The 21,818-nt window shown below is 40.6% G+C and overlaps 1 protein-coding gene across 2 annotated transcripts in view; it reads right to left on the minus strand.

Annotated features, from left to right (window-relative positions):
• HTT (huntingtin) overlaps nt 1-21,818 on the minus strand; it is a 101,273-nt gene that overhangs the window by 52,113 nt on the left and 27,342 nt on the right. For both annotated transcript variants that reach the window (XM_033160422.1, XM_033160423.1), the window contains exons 11-29: nt 19,875-19,952; nt 18,309-18,670; nt 16,867-16,990; nt 16,579-16,694; nt 16,038-16,149; nt 14,242-14,382; nt 13,249-13,407; nt 13,057-13,154; nt 11,896-12,035; nt 11,680-11,743; nt 10,404-10,504; nt 8,844-8,990; nt 7,044-7,164; nt 6,785-6,861; nt 5,461-5,615; nt 3,096-3,298; nt 2,385-2,511; nt 1,035-1,162; nt 291-401 (exon numbers count right to left, since the gene is read on the minus strand). In XM_033160422.1, the coding sequence (XP_033016313.1) occupies nt 291-401; nt 1,035-1,162; nt 2,385-2,511; nt 3,096-3,298; nt 5,461-5,615; nt 6,785-6,861; nt 7,044-7,164; nt 8,844-8,990; nt 10,404-10,504; nt 11,680-11,743; nt 11,896-12,035; nt 13,057-13,154; nt 13,249-13,407; nt 14,242-14,382; nt 16,038-16,149; nt 16,579-16,694; nt 16,867-16,990; nt 18,309-18,670; nt 19,875-19,952 (2,564 nt within the window). The remainder of the gene's footprint in view (nt 1-290; nt 402-1,034; nt 1,163-2,384; nt 2,512-3,095; nt 3,299-5,460; nt 5,616-6,784; nt 6,862-7,043; nt 7,165-8,843; nt 8,991-10,403; nt 10,505-11,679; nt 11,744-11,895; nt 12,036-13,056; nt 13,155-13,248; nt 13,408-14,241; nt 14,383-16,037; nt 16,150-16,578; nt 16,695-16,866; nt 16,991-18,308; nt 18,671-19,874; nt 19,953-21,818) is intronic.

Genomic DNA, 21,818 nt, shown 5'->3' on the forward strand with positions numbered 1-21,818 from the left:
CTGACTCATTTCCTTCTTATACGAGTCTGATAGGCTGCTTGTTAAGCCACTTTTGGGGATTTGAAAGCAGAAAGAAATGTCAAAAAATCTTGGACTGAAGGGGTTCTCAGGATAGGAGTCCAAATCTTTAAAGCCAACTTCTGGTACCAACCAATAGGGACAGGAATTATTTAACAAAATATACCATCACATCCAGTCTGAGGATAACTTATAAAATGATTAATACTTGTTTCTCTAGTTGATGTAGTGACACAGTCATTAAAAAGCATTACAAGTAATTATTAACCCACTTTTCCAACATCTTGAAGAGTGGCAAGCTCTAAAATCTGAGAGAGGACATCCAAAGCAGACCGCAGAAATCCACCAAACTTTTCATTGCTGTTCTGGAGATCCAGTGTAACCTTATCCACCGATACAAAATAATAAGAATAAGAATAAGAAATTGAGAGCATAATAACCATTTAGCAAGCTTGTAAAACTCTGCAACCAATTATCTGATAATAAACCCCATCAAACTACTTATCAACAGACTACTAATAGGCAGGCATAGGATTGCTATCAAAAAAGAAACCTACTACCAAAAAATTAAGCAACTGAAGCATTTCCAAGCAGAAAGAAAAAGGAGTGAGAAAACTTTATTTGCTTAATTTCATTGTATTTGTCTATGTTAAAGAAATAGAAGCAAAGCTAGAAAAGGGGAAAAGGTGACATCTACACAGATGGAGGAGCTTCAGAATCTGGAAAACCATGGTCCTGAAAGCTAAGCAGGAAAAGTTTTGGAAATAAGGCTGTGCTTCATTTAATTTTGTGGATTAAATTTAATATGCTTCATTTAGGTATTCTGCATGTTGTTTTTATGCAGCAAGTGGGCTCAAGAAATGAAGCAAAAAATACGCTTCTCTAATGCTTGCTGCTAAGCTATGACTTGGAACCCTAAGAAAATACAATTTACAATATGAATTAACTCGGTAACATCAGAGCATGCAGGCGCACTATGTTTTGAAAATAGATTTAAGTGCAGGAGGAGATAGTACCTTATAGTTAGCATGGGTAGCTTTCAAAACATCATACAGCTTGAGATATGAAGGGAGGTGATAGAAGTTACCCAGTGTTGACGATTTGCTTGTTGGAACAGGACCTGAAGCATCAGTTTGCCTGGGAGCTTGTTAATGAAAAATATATATATTAGTGTTAAACTCTTAGAACTGACCTCCAGAGATGACAGTGATTCTCTGTGTAATCACGTTGTGGATTAAATACATGTGCACTTCAAATATCTAAAAGGTTGTCTCATGGAAGATGGAGCAAGCTGGTTTTCTCCTGCTCTGGAGAGCAGGACTGCAACAAATGACTTCAATTTACAAGAAAGGAGATTCTGACTGAACCTTCTGATGGTAAGAGCTGTTTGTGGAACAGACGGCCTCAGAAGGTGGTGGACTCTCCTTCCTTGGAGGCTTCTAAGCAGAGGTTGGATGGCCATCTGCCATGGATGCCTTAGTGGAGATTCCTGCATTGCAGGGGGTTGGACTAGATGACATTTGGGGTCCCTTCCAACTTTACAATTCTATGATTCTAAGTGGGACTTGCATGCTCTTCACAGGACTGTTTTTTTTGGGGGGGGGGGATTCCGTTCTTTAGTTCCCCCCTTAGTTGTACTTCTGCAAACCACAGAGTTCTTTCAAGTATAGATGGGTCCATTTTGGCTGTATTTGGCCCAGCAGTTGGAGAACTGAAATGATCATTACCCAACCTAGTTAACCCTTCCTTATTCCACCGAAATTTGAAACTGCTATAGGTGATAAATTTAATTTCACCTTTCCCCTATGCTCCTGTTTTTTTAAAAAATTATCAATTAAATTTGCATACTGCCCTTCATCCAAAGATCCCATGGCAGTTCACAACAGAAAAATACAAAATGAGAAAACAAAACACATAATAAAATAAAAAAGTAACTCCCCTCTCACAGTAAGCATATTCTGTGCAAATGTAGACATCAAGCAGGGAGAGATCCAACATGGTGTGAGCAGGTGTCTGTTTGTTTAAGGGGCTTCTCCTTCCTCTCTTTTGCACTCTGCAGACCCTTCTACACTCACCAATGTGACTTGCAAACCTGGCCTTTATATTTAACCATCTTAGAGCTGCTATGAAAAAGCTAATAAACGAGCCAGCTTCATGTGTACCCATTATTCTGACTATAAAACAATTACAAGATTAGAAAGAAATGGCTTTGTCAGAAAACTCGTCAAAAAGATGCACAGTTTCCAAATACTGTACTATATTAGCAGAAATAGGACAATGCTGGCGGGGGGGGGGAACTGAATTGGAAAACACAAAAATATTAATTGGCTATTCTATGCATAGCTTGACAGACTCATCCTACCTACCTGGGCTGTTTTCACTACTCTTTTTAGGGCTCATTGGTACAGATGTCTGTTCAGCAACATCTTTCTCTTTTCCCTTGCGCCGAATTGGACTCAGAGAAGGTGGATTTGTTAGAGATGGTAAAGTTGCCTTTAAAAAAGCATCGGGGAAAACAAAACAAAAACACAACTATGCTTAGTAAAAAAAACATCAACTATGTTCCCAAAGAGCACCATGCACATTAACAAAATGCTGCAGGAAAACAAGGACCATGCCAAACTGTAGTCTTCTTAGCATTAACCATTTTAGCATATAAATGGCATAAATTGCAAATCATTACATTTTAGATAAGTGTTTTAAAAACTTTAGAGCCTAATTCAATCAAATTCTTTTATAAAGAACAGATGAAACACTCTTTCTGCATCTAAGTGAAATATTTATTTTAATTATGAAAAAAACCATAAACAATAGTCGTGTAACACCTTTAACTGAGAGCAACTACGATGCCATAAACAGCAACATCTATCTGCTTATCTGATGGGACTTTTCCTTACTCTCTCCCCACTCCCAGCCCTCCAAATTTGGCTCTGGGTGGCTGAGTGACAACACTGGAGTTTATTTAATTGCACTACTTTGTGACATTTCAGTTATTCCTAATGAAATGGGGGAAAGCATATACTACTATTGCTGCTTAAGTATATTATTAGCAATATTACTAAAAAACAAAGTCATACCTTTATTGTTGAACCAGGAACAACATCATCCATTACATGAGCACAAATATTAACGACCTTCAGTAAATGGGAAAAAATTTGCTCTACCAAAATGACAAGAGTTCTGTCTGCTAGAGCTGGCCAAGGCTCCTCCTGTTTAGCACCACCAGAATTAGCATCCTCTTCAGTAGTCCAGGGGTTCTTCAAAGATTTTGAAGCACTAGCTGAAATCATAACAAGCAGCAAATTCCTTAAGTTAATTATATATTAAAGAAGTCTTCAATATGTATTAGGTAAATGTTCCTTACCAGAGTTCACTCTATGTATGTATGTATGTATGTATGTATGTATGTATCTATCTATCTATCTATCTATCTATCTATCTATCTATCTATCATCACACATGGTGTGTGGGTGTGTATAAAACACATGGTTGATAAATGAGTAAAAGCCTTCCTCTTTTTAGGGGAAGGACTGTAGCTCAGTGGTAGAACACATACCTTGCACGCAGAGAGCTCTACGTTCAATTACCAGATCTCCAGGTACAGCAGGGGAGAGATCCTGGCAGAAAACCCTGGATAGCTGCTGCCAGTCAGTGTAGACAATACTGAATAAAACGGACCATTTGTCTGACTCAGTATAAAGGTAAAGGGACCCCTGACCATTAGGTCCAATCGTGTCCGACTCTAGGGTTGCGGCGCTCATCTCACTCTATAGGCCAAGGGAGCCAGCGTTTGTCCGCAGACAGCTTCCGGGTCATGTGGCCAGCATGACAAAGCTGCCTCTGGCAAACCAGAGCAGCGCACAGAAACGCCGTGTACCTTCCCACCAGAGCGGTCCCTATTTATCTACTTTCACTTTTGACGTGCTTTTGAACTGCTAGGTGGGCAGGAGTTGGGACCGAGCAACGGGAGCTCACCCCGTCGCAGGGATTCGAACTGCCGACCTTCTGATTGGCAAGCCCTAGACTCTGTGATTTAACCCACAGCGCCACCTGGGTCCAGACTCAGTATAAGGAAGCTTCAAATCATGGATGCATTAGATCTTATTATGTACCCTACCTGGCATTTTAAGCAACAGCACACACAGTGTGGTGGGCACAAGAGGTGGGGTGGGAGCTAGGAACAAGGTATAAATAGTGCCATCTTCACATTTTAATGAAACTATTTGTCCCTACCAATGATCAATGAAATTAGGGCAGCGTCACCCAGGGCACCTCACTCCCCAAAGACCTCCACCGAAGCATATGTTGTAAAATGCAGGATGTTATCTGAAAGCTTTATTTATTGAAGAAAGAAAATTGAAATATATAGGTTTAAAAAACACTTTAAATTGTGCTTGGAAATGGACCTGTAACTAGTATAAAAAAGGACCCCTGATAGTTAAGTCCAGTCGCAAATGACTCTGGGGTTGCGGCGCTCATCTCGCTTTACTGGCTGAGGGAGCCAGCATTTGTCCACAGACAGTTTTTCTGTGTCATGTGGCCAGCATGACTAAGCCACTTCTGGCGAAACCAGAGCAACGCACGGAAACGTTGTTTACCTATACAGCGGTACCTATTTATCTACTTGCGCTTTGACGTGCTTTTGAGCTGCTAGGTTGGCAGGAGCAGGGACCAAGCAATGGGAGCTCACCCCATCGTGGGGATTCGAACTGCCACCCTTGTAACTAGTATATTCACTGCAAAAATTGAATGTTTTCTATATAGGAATAGGAATAGGAATAATTTATTATTGGCCAAGTACATTTTCCAACATACTTGGAATTTGTTTCAGCTACATTGCAATGTAAACATACAGACACTGTTCCTCTCACAATACAAAGAAGCAAGGAAACCCCACCCATAATTTACCCCCCCTTCAGCTATACAACTATGAATTTAACAATTTAATGGCACAAGGGAAAAAACTATTCTTGTGCCTGGCCGATTTTGTATATGAACTCCTGTAGCGACGTCCAGATGGAAGTAAATCAAGCAGATGATGACCGGGATGTAAAGGATCTGCTACAATTCTCTCTGCTCTCTTCCTAACTCGGGTAGCATAAATTGTCTCTATTGAAGACAAGCTAACACCAATTACCCTTTCTGCAATTCTTACAGCTCGTTGGAGCCTTTTCTTGTCTCTCTTGGAGGCTGTACCGTACCAAGCTGTTATAGAATTACAGAGAACAGTTATCTGGTCTCAGGTTATAATCACACTACTGTATTCTGCCAAACATTAGTTTCTGAACAGTCTTCAAGACACTTTCATACACGAAACATTGCAACAGCCCAAACAAGATGCTACCAGTGCATGGAAAAGGAAAGAATGAGAAGAGAGAACCTGGGTGACAGCAGTAAGCTGTTGATTAAGATTAAATCATCATTGCTGAACTTTTTTCCTACCTGCAAGCAGGTTTCCAGCCAGTATTAAAGCATCTTGGTGTGCAGAAAGATCTAGTGGGAACCAAGCGGATGAAAGCAGAGACAGAACCAAACCAGCCATACCAATAGTGCTACTCTTTTGAGAGTCTTCGGTAGTAGAACCCAGTACAGTAAAGCTGGAAGTTGAATTATGAACAGTCAGTTTCCACAAAAGGCAATATACACCATAATGCATAATAAAATATAAAAGTTAGCACAAAAAATGCAAATAAAATATTGAGGATGCCCCTGCCTCACATCTTGGAATTTTAGCAAGTTTCCATAGTGGTCTGTAGCGTTCCCTGGCCTGAAGCAATGCAACTATGGGTGCAACACAAGTTAGCTTGTGTAAAATTATGAAGTGAACCATCTAGCAACCTTATTCTTTAGCATTTGGGGAACTGAACTAAAGACTACAAAGGCTAAAGATGGAAATACACATCTCCAACTAAGTCCAAGAAGTCCAATGGGGCCTGGTAGATAGCATGAAGTTCCAACCAGGTTATGCTCCTATCTCTGTGTAGCTCCTTAGGCCTTCATCTGGGGCTTCCAGGCAAGATCAACTACTCTGAAAAGCTGGCATCAATCATTAAATAAACTGACTATCTTCCAAGGTTCCCACAGCAGCTTGTTCCAGCGGGATCCAACACACACACACACACGACTAGACTGTATCTGGAATTGCTATTCTAGTTTGCTGTCTGAGAGACAGCAACCCTCCCAAATTGTAGTCAGTCCCAGGTAAGCAGATGAAGATCAGCTTACCTGGGACTGACTACAATTTGACTCCTCCATGTAAGTGTGGACCTGAAAGAGGGGGGAGACAACCACAAAAGGAGGGAGGGAAAGAAGGAATGTGGCTGTCGATATATCTCTATGCCAATCTAGAAGGCCCATTCATGGTAAATTATCAACATTCCTGTCTCTGATTGGCACGGGATGCATCCTCACAATGTGAGGTGCTGAAGCTAAGATGATCTTTGGGAAGATGTGAAAAATAGAAAGAGTCTGTCTTAAACCGATGTGAGCACATTCTATAAAACCAAGGAAAACGTTCAAAGTGTGAAGGTCGTCTGATTAAAATGCTAGCGTTTGTGAATAGGACAACTGAGGTTGTCCTCTTAAGTTAACCATCTTTTTAAATTATCTGACTTTCTAGACCTCAATATGACAGCCTACCACGCTAATTTTAAATTTTCATTCTCATTAGGGGTCAATGGCAAATAAGCTAAGGCTACCGTAAGACAGTCCTCTGTTTTTGTAAACATGAGCTCTAGAAGCTTGTGTAGCGGAGGAAGAAACATACCTGCAGTGCCATCCTCCGCTCCAGGTGCAGACTGGAAATGATGTGGACAGAAGACACAAAGCTTCACAACAACCAAACTAAAATGCCAAAACAGAAAATACATTTCTATCAATAACATGGGGAAATATGAAGCATGACACAGCATTCCCACCCTTAGCCTCCATTATGGACGCTTGAGATATCAATGCTTTATACACAGAAGTAAAAATTATCTGACTATATTTAGAAACCCAGCTGGTAAGCTTCCAGACAAACTCACTGTTAGAGATCTTGTTGATGATGTTGTCAAGGCATGGGAAACTGCAGAAATAACTCTAGAAAGGTTATTTTCCATTGTGACATCTGTTGGACTTGGTAGTATATTATAGCCTCTGTATGTTCTAAAACAAAAGCAATAAATAAATAGGCGGTACTTTTTCCTTTAAAAGTTGAATAGTACCTTGTTGAATGAGGGAGGAATTGAATATAATTTGTGATCTTCACCATCCCACGTGAGATCTGCCTGATGTATATTCCCAGGGTTGTTCTTTGAATGTTACCCTTTTTTATAAAGTGACTCGAGGCTACCAACATGAGTCTGACCAAACTGCGGGAGGCAGTGAAAGACAGGCGTGCCTGGCATGCTCTGGTCCATGGGGTCACGAAGCGTCGGACACGACTGAACGACTGAACAACAACATAAAGTGACTCTCTTACACTAGAAAACTTTAGAGCCCTCCAGACTATAATTTGCATTAGCCCCAGCTAGCACAGCCAAGGGATTGGAATCCAAAAACAGCTAGAAGACACAAGGTTGGGCAAGGACTGAACCAGACAAGGATTCTGAAGTGGCATTCTAGATCCATTCTAGGAAATGCTATCCATTACACAGTATGAACAGTATGAAAAGTAGGAACGGTGACATTTATGCCATATTTTTATTTATTTCTTTGCTCAGGTGCTATATATGTAGCTGCTGCATTTGCTCATGCAGCTACTTACAAAAATAGTAATACTGTTGTCCCCACCATCACCCTCCAGAAGACCATAGGGGAAAATGCCCTTTTGAATATATTTGTTTGTTCAGTCTTGCTTAGCATCTAGAATCGTATTTCTTCCCTGAATAATTAGGGGGCACAACTGAGAAACTAAGTTTCCAAAAGAGATTAATCTGCAATTTCTTATCCATCTTTGGAGCAGTTGTAAAACAAAGGATATTCCTGTTATTTAACAGGGAAAAGGTATCCTCAGTCGTATCTGGTAACTTGGGAGACCCCAGCCAGTGTCCTTCCAAAAGGGAACTGGGGGCACACATGTCTATGACACAGGAAGAGTTCATTTACTTTTGATTTTTTTTTATTGTACGTCACCTTGTGAATCTAATCTAAACTATATCTTAAAACAGCAGTCTCCAACAAATCCCGTCAGGGGAAAAGGTGGGGTATAAATAAATAACACCCCTCTCTTTCACAGATCACACACACAAACGTATACCTCTCCCCCTCTCATAGACCACACATACATACATTCCTCCCCTTCTTCCCTCAAATATACCCCCACCTCCCTCTTTCTCTGCTCAAGTGCATCTCTCTCAAACAGACACACACAAGAAAGTCCTAGCATTCCCCTTGCCGCCAAAATATCCCAAAAATATTTTTATAATATTAATGGATATTGCATGTAGGAGAAATGGATTAACTGTTTCAGTTTTGTTAACAGCTAAACATGCATTTATTATTTATTATTGAGATACACAGTGTAACATCATGGTATTGGACTGTAATTTGTTTCTGTAATTTTGTTTTGGAAATTAAAAGTTTAAAAACAACAACACCGTCAAGCCTTAAGATGCAGTGTAAAACAAGTCCTTATTCCTGCAAATTTACCATGAACAATCCACTTGCATCAATGAGACGCTATTGCACAAATATCCTTGATCAAAAGTAAGAGAAGCTTCTATTGAGGGCAAAGTGAAAACTGTTTTGAATGCTTTAAAGAAATGGGGTCCAGCTGGTTATGCAGGAATTTGACTCAACATAGTTTTCTTGGCAAGCAATGAGACGATAAAGTGTAACTCTACCTGGTGATAGTGCTTACTGCAAAATGAGAAGCAGGCTGAGTTTCATGCATTAGCAGCTTTAGATAGACACTACTTTGGTCCCTTGCCACTGCTACTACTGGATCAGCTTGCCCTTGGTCACAGTTATAGAACAGCTTTGGAACCAGCCTGAAACAAAGAGAACAGAAGGCCTCAATGCAGGTCAATTATGGGAAAACAGTGAAATTTAGATTACTGTATATGCAAGCTTCCTAGTCTTCAAGATCGAAGTGTGATATTCATTTAAAGCAACAGGAAAAACTACCTTTTAGCCTTAATAGTCTGACTACCATGAAGAATCTTAAATGCTTCAGATTTTACTCCACATTACAAAACTTACTATGGCCAACATTTTTAAATCATCAAGGTATTTCGGTTATGTGGACAAATCAAATTCAAACATCTACTAATAGATGCACTGACGGAACATACAATATATTTTATAGAAAAAGCTGCTTAGATTAGTAGATCTATTAGTAAACCTCCACATCTGAGCTCCAACACAATCTCTCTAGCACAAAGAGGCTCTTCCTAATAGCCATGGCACTATCTTTTCCTAGAATGTGAAATCACCCAAGAAATGAGGTGGTGATATGGAGCCAGTGGCCACTGAAAGTGAGCCGCAATTGTGAAGCCTTGGGTAGGATCTTCCTCCATTTATCTTTAAATCCGATCAATAAACTGGCGCGTGGCAAAATGGAGCTGCTGTGTGCAAAAGAATGAGCATGTTTAACGACCCTGTAGAAGAGCTATCCTGTGGTACCAGGTGTGTGTGTGAGAGAGAGAGAGAGAGAGTGTATACAGGGACGCTCTGCAAGAAAGTAAACTAAATAAACTAAAAACAAGAAGAACTAAGGTTGCTAAGGCAAACGTACAGGTGGGGAGGGACAAAATATTTTTTGGAACATATGTATTTATATACATTTGTAAGACTCAAAGACATGGAGTAAGTTACTAAAACTAAGGAAAACTAGGGAAAATAAAGCAACAATAAAATGAAATCAAAAACTGAAAATTTATCTGAAGAAAGCAGGAGAGCCAGGAGAAACAACTTTCTGAGTCAGACAGGAGAAAAAACTGAGGAGGAAGTGCCTGTCTCCCACAAGTCTTTGCTCCTGCCTGAGGTTATGTGAGAGGAAATACCCAATTCACTGTTCCCAGCATCCCATGAAATAAACTGAATGATTTTCATGGGCTAATTGAGTTCAAATAGGGTTCCATCCCAAGTCTGAAAACTATCAAAAAAATCCAACTTTTCAGTCCTCACAAAGGACTTACAGTCTCTCTTTCCAAGACAAGGACTGCCAAACTATGTCCTGCAGCATCAAAATTCAGGAAACGGTCTTGCAGTCTGCCAAACCCAACAGAACAGTGCTATGTATCAATACACTCTTCTCTGGCAATTCCTTCACTGCATGCAAGTATCACACATAACACGAATGCTACATTAATCCCCAATGACTGCATCAGAAAATTGCAAACTGAATGTTTTTAAAAGGCATATTAAGCAAATTTATTGTAATTATTTAATTTAACCAATACCTTATTAAAGCTGCAGCAGCAACGTGCCTCACTCTAGGGTCTTCATCTCCAAGCAGAGAAATGACTACATCATTGAGCATACGTTCCTGAAGTTTTAAAAGCTATAGGAATTGGACAGCAAATGCATATACGTTACATCTATTAGCAACAGTTTATTAACTACAACTTCCACATTGAAAAAGGTAAGAAAATTGATGGTATGGTAACTAGAGATCACAATGTTTCGAACAATGAAGACACAAATTCTAATTTCATCTTCAAAAGCATCTCGTGCATGGATAACCTTTTACACAAAGGATATGTTAGAAATCCTATGCAAAAATGTAAGTGGCTCTTTTCAGCGCTGGCCCACCAATGAGGTGGGGTGAAGCACCTGCCTCAGGCAGTGGAAGAGCAAGAGGTGGCACCCCACCTCACTGCTGCAATGACCCCCTCTGGCCAGAAAGATGGAGGAATTCTGGTGCATGGCACTGCCACCTGTCTTCCTTGCCCTGGGGCAGAGAAGACGAGTGGCAACACCTTGCACAATTCCCCAGCTCTTGCAGAGTTCAGTGAGAAGAGAGGCATTTTGACAGCAGTGGAAGTGGGCTGGGGTGGAGAGCGCAAAGGGAGTCAGCAGCAGATCCTCGTTTCGCCTCAGGTGGTGAAACGGGACAGCCTGCCCCTGTCTCTTTTTGGTATGCATTAAAATCCAGGGACGCGGGTGGCACTGTGCTCTAAACCACAGAGCCTAGGGCTTGCCGATCAGAAGGTCAGCGGTTCGAATCCCCACAACGGGGTGAGCTCCCGTTGCTCGGTCCCTATTCCTGCCCACCTAGCAGTTCGAAAGCACGTCAAGTGCAAGTAGATAAATAGGTACCGCTCTGGTGGGAAGGTAAACGGTGTTTCCGTGCGCTGCTCTGGTTTGCCAGAAGCGGCTTTGTCATGCTGGCCACATGATCTGGAAGCTGTACGCCGGCTCCCTTGGCCAATAAAGCGAGATGAGCGCCACAACCCCAGAGTCGTCCGTGACTGGACCTAACAGTCAGGGGTCCCTTTACCTTAAAATCAATCTGCTTCAACATGGAATTAAATATATACTGTATTTTTCTAGGTTTTTTTTCCTAAATCATAATGTCAAAAAATTAGGGGGCGTCTTATAAATGGGTGCGTCTTATAGACGGAAAAATGCGGCGATTTTTATTTATTTATGGAATTAAATAGCTACTTTCTGTTAAGTAACCCCTCAAATCCTGACAACCATAAAGGTTAAGAATTTAATAGAACAATTACTCACTCCGGTATAATGATGTGCACCTCTATGCAGGTTGTTAGCCCCTCCTTCCAAAAAACTGATTAGCCTTAATTGAAAGATGGGAACATATAGTACAAGAGATTGTTAAAAGTTGAGCAAAGCAAAGCAAAGCATAACCTTAAGAAGAACTATAACTTAATTTTTAAAAGAAAAAAACGTAATTAAAGCTGGGAACAAAATTCCGAAATAATAACTTACCGAAAATCTATCTCAGCAAGGGTTTCCAGTAGCTCAGTCCTAACCAGCCAATAGGCACTATTTTTCAGTGTAAGGAGGTCAACCATTAGTTTTAAACCTAGTGCACTGTAGTTGCTACTGCACAAACTCATGATGCAATGCTAAGGAGGAAAACAAAAAATTAATTGTTTTAAACAATATAATTAGTAAATAGCATTTAAACTTTATAAAAGCTTACAATCTTAGTATTTGCATAGTATTTTTGAACTGGACTATTTGCCTATTATGATAACTCTATTAATAGTAACATGTAAATAAATAAAAGTTAAGTATTTATTACATTGAACAGGAAAATGAAGAAGTCCCCTGTCAAAAAACAACAACAAAAAATCACTAGTGCACTGAAGCAATTAAGCAGATGAGCCATCAGAATCTGAAGGACTGTTGCACAGAAGAGGGCCAAAACATGTCTGCTGACCAAGAGGGCGGGATTAGATCTGAAAGTCTTAAATCAGGCATAGGCAAACTCCGGCCCTCCCAAACATCTGGAGGGGACTACAATTCCCATCATCCCTAGCTAACAGGACCAGTGGTCAGGGATGATGGGAATTGTAGTCCCAAACATCTGGAGGGCCGGAGTTTGCCTATGCCTGCCTTAAATTATAGGAAGGTTAAATGTTGCTGACAATTAGAAGAAACATCTTGACAGTAAGAGCAGTAGGACAGCAGAGGGCCCTTCGACTCCACAGGGACACACAAGGAAGCAAAGGAACACAAACAGAAGGTGGGGGGGGGGGAGAAGAAAAGCTCAATCTCCTGGAGTATTATACTGGAGGAAGATTGGGGGACGGGTAGAGGGGAGGAAAAGCAGGGGAAGGGCACCACCTGGCTCTAGCAGTTTATATGCTCTGCAACACCATAGGAGCACAGAAAGCTGCCTTACTGTATGCCATGTGAGACTATTTGACAATGGAATCCTGCATCGCCCTACAGAACCATGAGTTGATCAGCAGTCCAAGGTGCAAAAGGTCTATCAATTTGTGCTGCAGGAAGTGGTTGTGCTGCACGAAGCAGACTGCTGGCTGCTTCGTAACTGTGTTTGTGAATCCCTGCCTCGGCAACAAGACCATAGAGATGTGCTCTTCTTTTCAAATCTTATATTTTAAAGAGATTTCTGCTTACCCGTACAGCTGTACAAGCCAGTTTGCATGTGACGGAGGACTCATCTTTCAGAGTCCTTTGCAATAAGGGTATACAGTCTACTAGTGAAAAGCTGTTTCCTGGGAATAAGAAAAAAACAAAGACAATGAATGAAACTATTGAAAGCATATCATGGTATAAATTCTGATTCTACAAATTAACCTGGTTGTTTACCTGTTGAAGCTCTTATGTTTGCTAGCCAATTTTCCACATCAAAGCGAGATTTACTGAGAATGGAATAAACAATTGTTCCACATAAAATGGCAGTTGCTCCTCTAATCTGGGGATCTCCATGATCAATGTAATTCACAATATCCTTTATATACTGTTCTTCTAGAAAAAATAAATTAGGTACAGATAATAAAGAACTTTGTCTTGGTTTATAGGCTTTCTGTTTCTTGCCATTTTCCACAGTGCTGAAATAAGCTTTTAGTCTTTTCTAAAGGAAGGCTGAAATTATGTATCAGATATAAAATCCATAAAAACAATAAATCAAAGAAGTGGATAATAAATGCAAAGGAGAAAATGTTCTTTAGTCTTAGACTTCCATTTTTTTGTTACAGGTAAATATGTCCATAGTTATATATTTTAATTAACAGAATCAAAACTTAGATCTCCAGCTTTGAAATTCCACTGACTTTGGCAAAACCTCAAACACCTAGGATGTGTACAGTAGTTCCAAACAATTTATAAAGTTGGAACTAAGCATGAAGCAACCATTCTCCAGCATTATCTGGGAACAGCCAAAGTTACGTGAAAGTAAGAAGAGAATTCCCATGTTGCTACCACAAAAAGCATATCCCAGTTTCCTAACCTTTACTGGAAGTACCAGGGGGCTGTCAAGGTATTCATTGTGATTTATAGCCAAACAGGAATTGTTGTTATTCCTCAAAGTATGACATAGTAGTTCTTAGTTTACACATGAGGAAGGAATTCCTTCAATATGTAATTATGGGTGCTGAAGCAGAGTGGCTTATTTAATTTCTTGATTAGATTTTTTTTATATTCATTCCTTCCCTGCCAACAGGTAATAATGGCAATGCTCCAACCATAGACAGATGTCTGTTTCACTACAGACAAGATATCTGATAAATTTCGAAAGTCAGAAATAAAAATGTTCTATTTTTTCACAAGAATACAAACAAGACAATATGAAATTCAACATACCGCACTCTTCTTTGGTGGCTTCAAAAGGCATTTTATAGAGTTTGCTGAAGAAAGCTTCAGGATGGAGTGCAACAGCTGCTCCTACACAACTCACTGCTAAGGCTTTTACACTGACTCTTACATCTTTATCAGGAACCAGTGCTAAAGAAAAGATAATCATACCTGACTATACATTTAATGAAATAAAATTCATTTAATTGCATAACACAAAACACCCACACTTTCAGTTTGTAATAGTTTCACCTGGATAATACTGCAGTAACAAGAAACCATTATACAAAGTATAGGAAGTAGTATTTAAAATATTATGAAGTTAAGCTATGTAGTTAAATAGGGAAAAGTACCAAAAAAAAGTAGACCTGTCGGAATTGGAAATGGACAAAAAACACTAATTCCACTCCAGAAAATGTTGTCTTAAAAGAGATTGATTTTAGGGCATTCTACTGTTATTTCATGTATCCTGGAGGAATCTGTCCAGTTCTTGATCACCTGGTGAACTGCAGCCCTCACCAGGTCTTTCCTAAGACCTCTGTGTATCTGAATATACCCCATCACTTCATCAGTAAAAGCCACATTCTATGGTCCTTAGTAAAGGATACAGCTTATAAAGTGGAACGTCTCCCTGTTTGTTGAAATAAATCCCACAGTGACAGCTACAGCCTCTGCCAAAGTCTGTTGGACCCACAGTGCACCTGTTATATTATAGCATAGCTTTAAGACATCAGCAGAAAGCCAGTATAGTGGTGCATGGCCTACTGAACCTGCCACAGATTTCTGTCTGCCCCCCAATTCACTAAACAACATTCCCAGTTGTAACATCAAAATCATGACCATATTCCAGCCGTGGCAGAATTTTGCACCAACTGTAGCTGAAACAAATGTTTAATGCAAAGTTTATTGGTGTTTCAGTTTGTCCATAACTTAGAAGAAAAAATAATAATAAATAATAATAATTTATTATTTATACCCCGCCCAACTGGCTGGGTTTCCCTAGCCACTCTGGGCGGCTTCCAACAGAATGTTAAAATACAATAATCTATTAAACATTAAAAGCTTCCCTAAACAGGGCTGCTTTCAGATGTCTCCTAAAAGTCTGGTAATTGGTTTTCTCTTTGACATCTGGTGGGAGGGTGTTCAGAGTGGTGAAGAGTCATGGGTGCCTCTCCCTTCTGCTGAAACAATCTCCCCTTCCTCCTTATCTCCCAGAACCAGAAAGGGGATGAAAAGAGTGGAGGAGAGATTGGCTGTGTGTGGACACAGTCTCTGATTGCTCAGAAAAAACCCTAGAGAGGAGGGGACTTAGGCAGCTGTGGGGAGGTAGGGACCTTCAGTCTCAGCAGCTGCTTCATGAGGGCCAGACCTACCAGGAAAGAGTGGCTGAGCTCATTAGGTCTGACACTCCACAAAGCCTGTGCAGATTGTGTTTGCTAATAAAGTGTTAACTAACTTGCACCGTGTGATTTACTGCTGGCTCACTCCTGACAATAAACTAGGAATTATACATATCAGCACTGAGAAAGCTTTAAATAATTCTAAATCGCACTCCTGTTTCATACATTTATAATTAATAAAAGGGAACCAAAGTCTCTCAAACTGTTCTTGACTTTGCCTTCTTTCATTTGGCTTCAACGAGTTGGAATCATAGCAACAAACCATGCTTTATGAAGCCTAAATTACGTTTTCAAACAAATCATTCATTTCAGTTCTTGGCTAATCAGAATTTTAACCAATCGGGTATTAACCATATTAAGTGAGAGAAGCAGGATGAGGTGGTTTCTATTGGTATTTATACTTACCACCTTTCTCCCCTGTAAGAAGAAAAGAGGCAGCCAGGAGACGGACACAGTGAACTAGCGGAGCAGCATCTCCATCCGTATAACAACCAATATCTCCTTTAATTCTGGAGAGCTGTTAAAAACAAACAAATTAGATACTGGTAATAAAGATATATGTTCTTTGTAACAAAGGTAACAAACATAATGGCCCCTTTGCTCTATCCTGTTATACTGCAACACTATCTGGAGTTAAACTACGGTTTGGCTTAGCTTAGCAATACTTCCAAAGCTGGGCTTGCGGTTTGTCTTGCTTCAGACAAACTATGAGCTGTAGCCAAGGTTTCTTCTTGGCTTATTGCTTGTGCACTTGCCCAGAGGAGATGAACGATGAGCTCAGGTTCAAAAGCAGCATTAGGCCAAACCAGGGCTTAGCTCTGAGAAGTATTATATGGACAGGCCCTAAGAAAGATTATATTCTCCTGCCATTCCACCTTTGCTGACATATTCCATTATAAACGGCTTTCAGATACACTTAACCCTTGAATGTGAACAACCGTCTTACCTTATTTTCATAATCATTGGGGTCCAGTTCTTCTTTTGATGTAAATTTGTCCATACTGCTGTTGGAAGGCTGTCTGCTATGACCCATGGTCTTTAATAAATGGGGTTGCTGAAGGGCTTAAAAAAAGAAAGCAATGAAAGTGATGGTTGACTTTCACCTCAAGCAATAAATATGAATATGTAGGGTCAATGATTAGAAGAAAAAAAAATTGTCCTAAGAGAGCTTCATTCTAAATGAGACAGTTCAGTAAATATTTTCTCACAGACTTTCTCCTTATAATGAACATACCAACACAAGAATTTCTGAAAGCCTCAGTTGATTCATCCTGGAGGACATTTGCAGTTTCATCTTCCTCATCTTGCAGCTGTCCAATCTGCATTCCAGAATACTGGCTTTCAGTTCCCTCAAGAATCTAAAGTGTAAAAGTAGTAAACATTAAAAACTGTACAGTTTAACAGTGCAGTTAATCCCAACTTAGAAATCTGTCTGTCACTCATATTCTTTTTTTAATTCCATACCATCTCACAAAATCCTCAGGCTCTCATTTCTAGCTATAACCCTGGAAACGTTCCCCTTGAAGCTTGAAGATGGCCCAGAATGTGATGACCAGGCAGTTAAGCAGGATAGCTAGATGGGATCATGTGTCACTGATCTTCAAAGTTATGCACTGATTGCTTGCGAACTACAAGCCCCAAATCAAGATGTAGGTACTGACAGAACAAAGCTCTGAACAGTTCAGGATCCAAGTACTTAGGGACTGCCACTCCCAATATCTATTGGTTCATGTTCTGAGACTAGCCCTCTTTCCCATAATAACAAATAATTAAAGCAGCACTTGGATCCTAGATCTAGGGCATGCCTAGTTTAACCGCTTGTGTGCAAAGGGATTTTGAGTGCACACATATATCCCCAGTCCTAAAAAGCAGCCACAAAGACTTTCTACTGAGGGAATCAGGCTGAAAAAGGTTGTCCCTGTCTGCTTTAAGTTAAATGGGTGGCAGAAGCAGAAAGAAGGGGCTTCTCCTGTCCTTTCGCCTCCCCCTCACTGCCAGAATACCTTGTAGGGAGATAATATTCTTTGTTGTTGTTGTTGTTTAGTCAATTTAATAATAATAATAATAATAATAATAATACCCTGCCCATCTGGCTGGGCTTCTCCAGTCACTCTAGGCGGCTGGGGATTAGTTGTGTCTGACTCTTCGTTACCCAACTCATCAACTAAACAACAACAACAACATTCTTAGTACTGCAAGGAATAAGATGTATAGTTAGTCTGCTCAGTGTTTGGAACTAGACTGACTCACTGCCCAATTTGGTTAACTAGAAGGGTTATAGTTATGTAATGTAAAAATAAAGCAGCAACCTTCAAAGGGCTACTGGATAAGAGGCAGGTATATCTAAACCTTTACTTTCTGCCAAAAAACTAAAGCAGGGGTCAGCAAACTTTTTCAGCAGGGGGCTGATCCACCATCCCTCAGACCGGACTATATTTTGGAAAAAAAATATGAACAAATTCCTATGCCCCACAAATAAGCCAGAGATGCATTTTAAATAAAAGGACACATTCTACTCATGTAAAAACACGCTGATTCCCGAACCGTCTGCAGGCCGGATTTAGAAGGTGATTGGGCTGCACCCGGCACCCGGGCCTTAGTTTGGGGACCCCTGAACTAAGGGATGCAATGAATCAGACTTCCCAGTAACCACTTGGAATCCCACTGAGCACTCACCATTTCAGAACTGTCAGAGGGGGTGACGGCTGAATCAGGGCCTTCTGTAGTTGTCTGAGAGCTGTCACTAATGGGAGAGGAGGCCCGAGTGCCATCATTCAAGTCTACCATAAGGTCTGACTGGACAGCACTGATTTGGCTGGAGCTTCCGCTAAGAACGTCATCATCAGCATCTCCTTTGTTAGCTGAACTTGTCAAATCACAACTTGTCAGATCTGACTCTGTCTGCAATGTGTGCTGAGAACGTGGCTGCTCAGTTATGATGTCATAGCTTGAGGAATCAGCTCCTGAACTTGCAGGCGCGGCTGTCGACAAAGCTGATGAAGCAACTACTTCACTAGTTAATTCACTCTTCATAGTAGCTAAAAAAAAAAAAAAGGTAAGAGAAACCCACAAAGATCCAGGAACTCGTTGAAAAGCTAAGAGAAACCCACAAAGATAGAGAAACACCTAAAAGCACCTACAAAATAAAATAAGTAAGCTAAATGTCTTAACAGTCACTTGCTAATATGCATACACTCCTATCTAATTTTTCATGCTTCATCTAAAACAGCCTTTGGCTAGCATCTTAACCCTAACGGATAAAACTTAACACAATGCAGAGCCAAAGCTGAATGTGCTTTCAGCATACAAGTTTCTTTTCAATGCTGGTAAAGAAAACTAAAAATGCAAACCAATGCTTAGAATTGTTCTTTCTTTATAAATTTATTTATCATTTTACAATTTTACAACGGAACAAAAATTCTTTAACAAAACCAAGAATACACATCAAATCAACTTTCCTTCTCCCCAATCTCTGGTTCCTTCTATTTTGTCTTTACTGCTGCATATCCAAAATAATGTCTTAATTCCTTAAAGGTAAAGGGACCCCTGACCGTTAGGTCCAGTTGTTGGCCGAGGGAGCCGGCGTACAGCTTCCGGGTCATGTGGCCAGCATGACTAAGCCGCTTCTGGCAAACCAGAGCAGCACACGGAAACGCCGTTTACCTTCCCGCTGGAGCGGTACCTATTTATCTACTTGCACTGATATGCTTTCGAACTGCTAGGTGGGCAGGAGCTGAGACCGAACAAAGGGAGGTCACCCCATCACAGGGATTCAAACCGCTGACCTTCCAACCTGCAAGCCCTAGGCTCTGTGGTTTAGACCACAGCACCACCTGCGTCCCTCTTTATATAATATCTTGACATATTTCACAATTGTTTTGTTCTACATAATATCATACTAGAAATCACCCAAGATATTAACATAAACAAAATACTATTCTCTGCAACTCTGCCTTCTAAAGGAGTCATATGGAGTTTCCCAATTAAAAGGCTATAGCCTTATGACCACAGGGACATTCACACACATCACAGAAGCACAGGTGTCTTTTCCTGTCTGCTCTTCAAAAACAAAATTTATATAAGTACAGTTTTTAGGTTAATTCATTTAAAACATTTTATCATTACATGCAGCCTTCTAGCTACAGGGCAATGTTTTCATGACTGACAAAAAAACTATAACGGGTGGTATGAACAGGTTACAGAGATGTTAACAACAAACATGAGAAGAAGAAGCACATCTACCTGCGAAACCTGCACTGCTGCCTTCAGGTCTTGTTTCAGTGTCATCTTCCAAACCTTCTTCTCCTAGAAGTACTTTAGCTGATAACCAAGACAATAATTGGTTTTGATTTTTTGTTTCTTGTAAAACTCTGCACACAACAATTCAATTATCTGCTTATGAAGTATTTACTGTAATAGTATTTGTAATGTCATGTTTAGAATAGATGTACTGTGAGGAACTAAAACAACATTAATTAATAGAAAGAAAATACAATAACTAGCACCCCAAAAGATACTTAGAAATGGACCAGAAATGGATAGTGAGATAATGGATAGTAATGTTGGCAAAGGAGCAGTCAAGAGTTTATCAGAACCACAAAATACTTCAAGAGATTTAAGTTCATATACTTAAAATATAAAGAGAACCAAAATATAAAGAGAACCGATGGTAGCATTTAAATGCTGGTAGCTATATTTTTTAGTTTCCTGTACAAAAATCTAGATCAGTGCCCCAGTCCAGAGAACTGCAAGCACTTCCTTTTGCCCTTCCAAACAGATGTTGTTTAGAGATGCTTGGACTGGAGAAAGCGGCAGGCAGGAACTCTGACATGTCAGCAGTAGGCAGGCATCATTTGTGGCTCTATGGGTGAGGGAAAGCATCATGTTCACTTTGTGGTTGAAATGCCTCATGTATTGCCAATAATATGAAGAATCCACAGCAACAATTGGTATCTGCCTATTTAAAGGCAATGTGAGACTTACTAAAGGGTAATGTATTTTTGTCTTCTGGGGAATTATCTCTGTCCAACGAATCATTAGACCTTCACAGGTTCCACCAAGGGCTGCTTTTCTAATTTAAAAGGTAAGGAAGTCTGAAACACAGACCTCTCTCTAACTGCCCGCGTGGCCACCAATCTTGATCTGGAGTTCTGCCCAAGAATGTGGAATTTCCTCCATGCAACTGAGCAGGCTGAAAACTCTGTTCTTGCTTCACCGACCCAGTACATACATACTGGTTACATACGCTCCGGGTTGTGTACTTTTCGGGTTACGAACTCCGCTACCCCGGAAGCGCAACCCGGCGTGCGCACAGCTTTTTTCAGCGGTTTTTTTTGGTCTGCGCATGTGCAGAACGAATTGTTCGGGTTATGTCCTTTCCGGGTTACGTACTGTAACCCGGAACGGATTAAGTATGTAACCCGGGGTACCACTGTACCAGCTTTCATGCAACTGCAGCCCATTTCATTTGCCCTGTCACTTTGGGAAATGAAGGTGCCCACCAATGCAGCTGGAGCCGGTTTGTGTGGTGTTCCCCTGCAGCACAGATCACCAGAAACATACTTTTTTTTAAGGGAAGCAAATGGCCCCTTTCCCCATGACACTACCTGGTAAGGTGGGAGGAAGAAGAGTAAAGCAATCAGAGTGGCAGAGAAGGAGAGAGAAAGAGGCATGGGAGACGAGATGGAACTCTGTGAGACCCCAAAGGCCAAGAGCCAAGAAGAATTCCTTCATCGCCACCTTCTGGAAGGTTCCTTCTGGAACCTAGCCTACAGGAGGAACGAAGTCAATGCAAAGAACATTAGAGGAGACTGCTGGATCAGGCCAAAGGCCCATCTAGTCCAGCATCCTGTTCTAGCCAACCAGATGTCTATGGAAGCCCAAAAGCACGATCTGAGCACAACAGCACTCTCCCCACTTCTGATTCCCAGCAACTGGCATTCAGAGGCATGCTGCCTCCAGCAGCGGATATACCCATCACAGGCAGGTAGCACCTGAGTCAGCTCAAGTCACAACTGGTATTGGAAGCCACTTTTCAGGATGCGGACTGCAGTGCAATCAATATACAGTATTCCAGATTTATTTTACTTTTCCATCCATCTAAGGAGGCACAAGAACTCTAAATCAATGCCTGGATGTAACAATGGATTGGATTTAGCCTAACAAAACCAGACATAAGGTTGGTCA

The sequence above is a fragment of the Lacerta agilis genome, chromosome 9 (genome assembly GCF_009819535.1).
Source record: "Lacerta agilis isolate rLacAgi1 chromosome 9, rLacAgi1.pri, whole genome shotgun sequence".
Classification (NCBI taxonomy): domain Eukaryota; kingdom Metazoa; phylum Chordata; class Lepidosauria; order Squamata; family Lacertidae; genus Lacerta; species Lacerta agilis.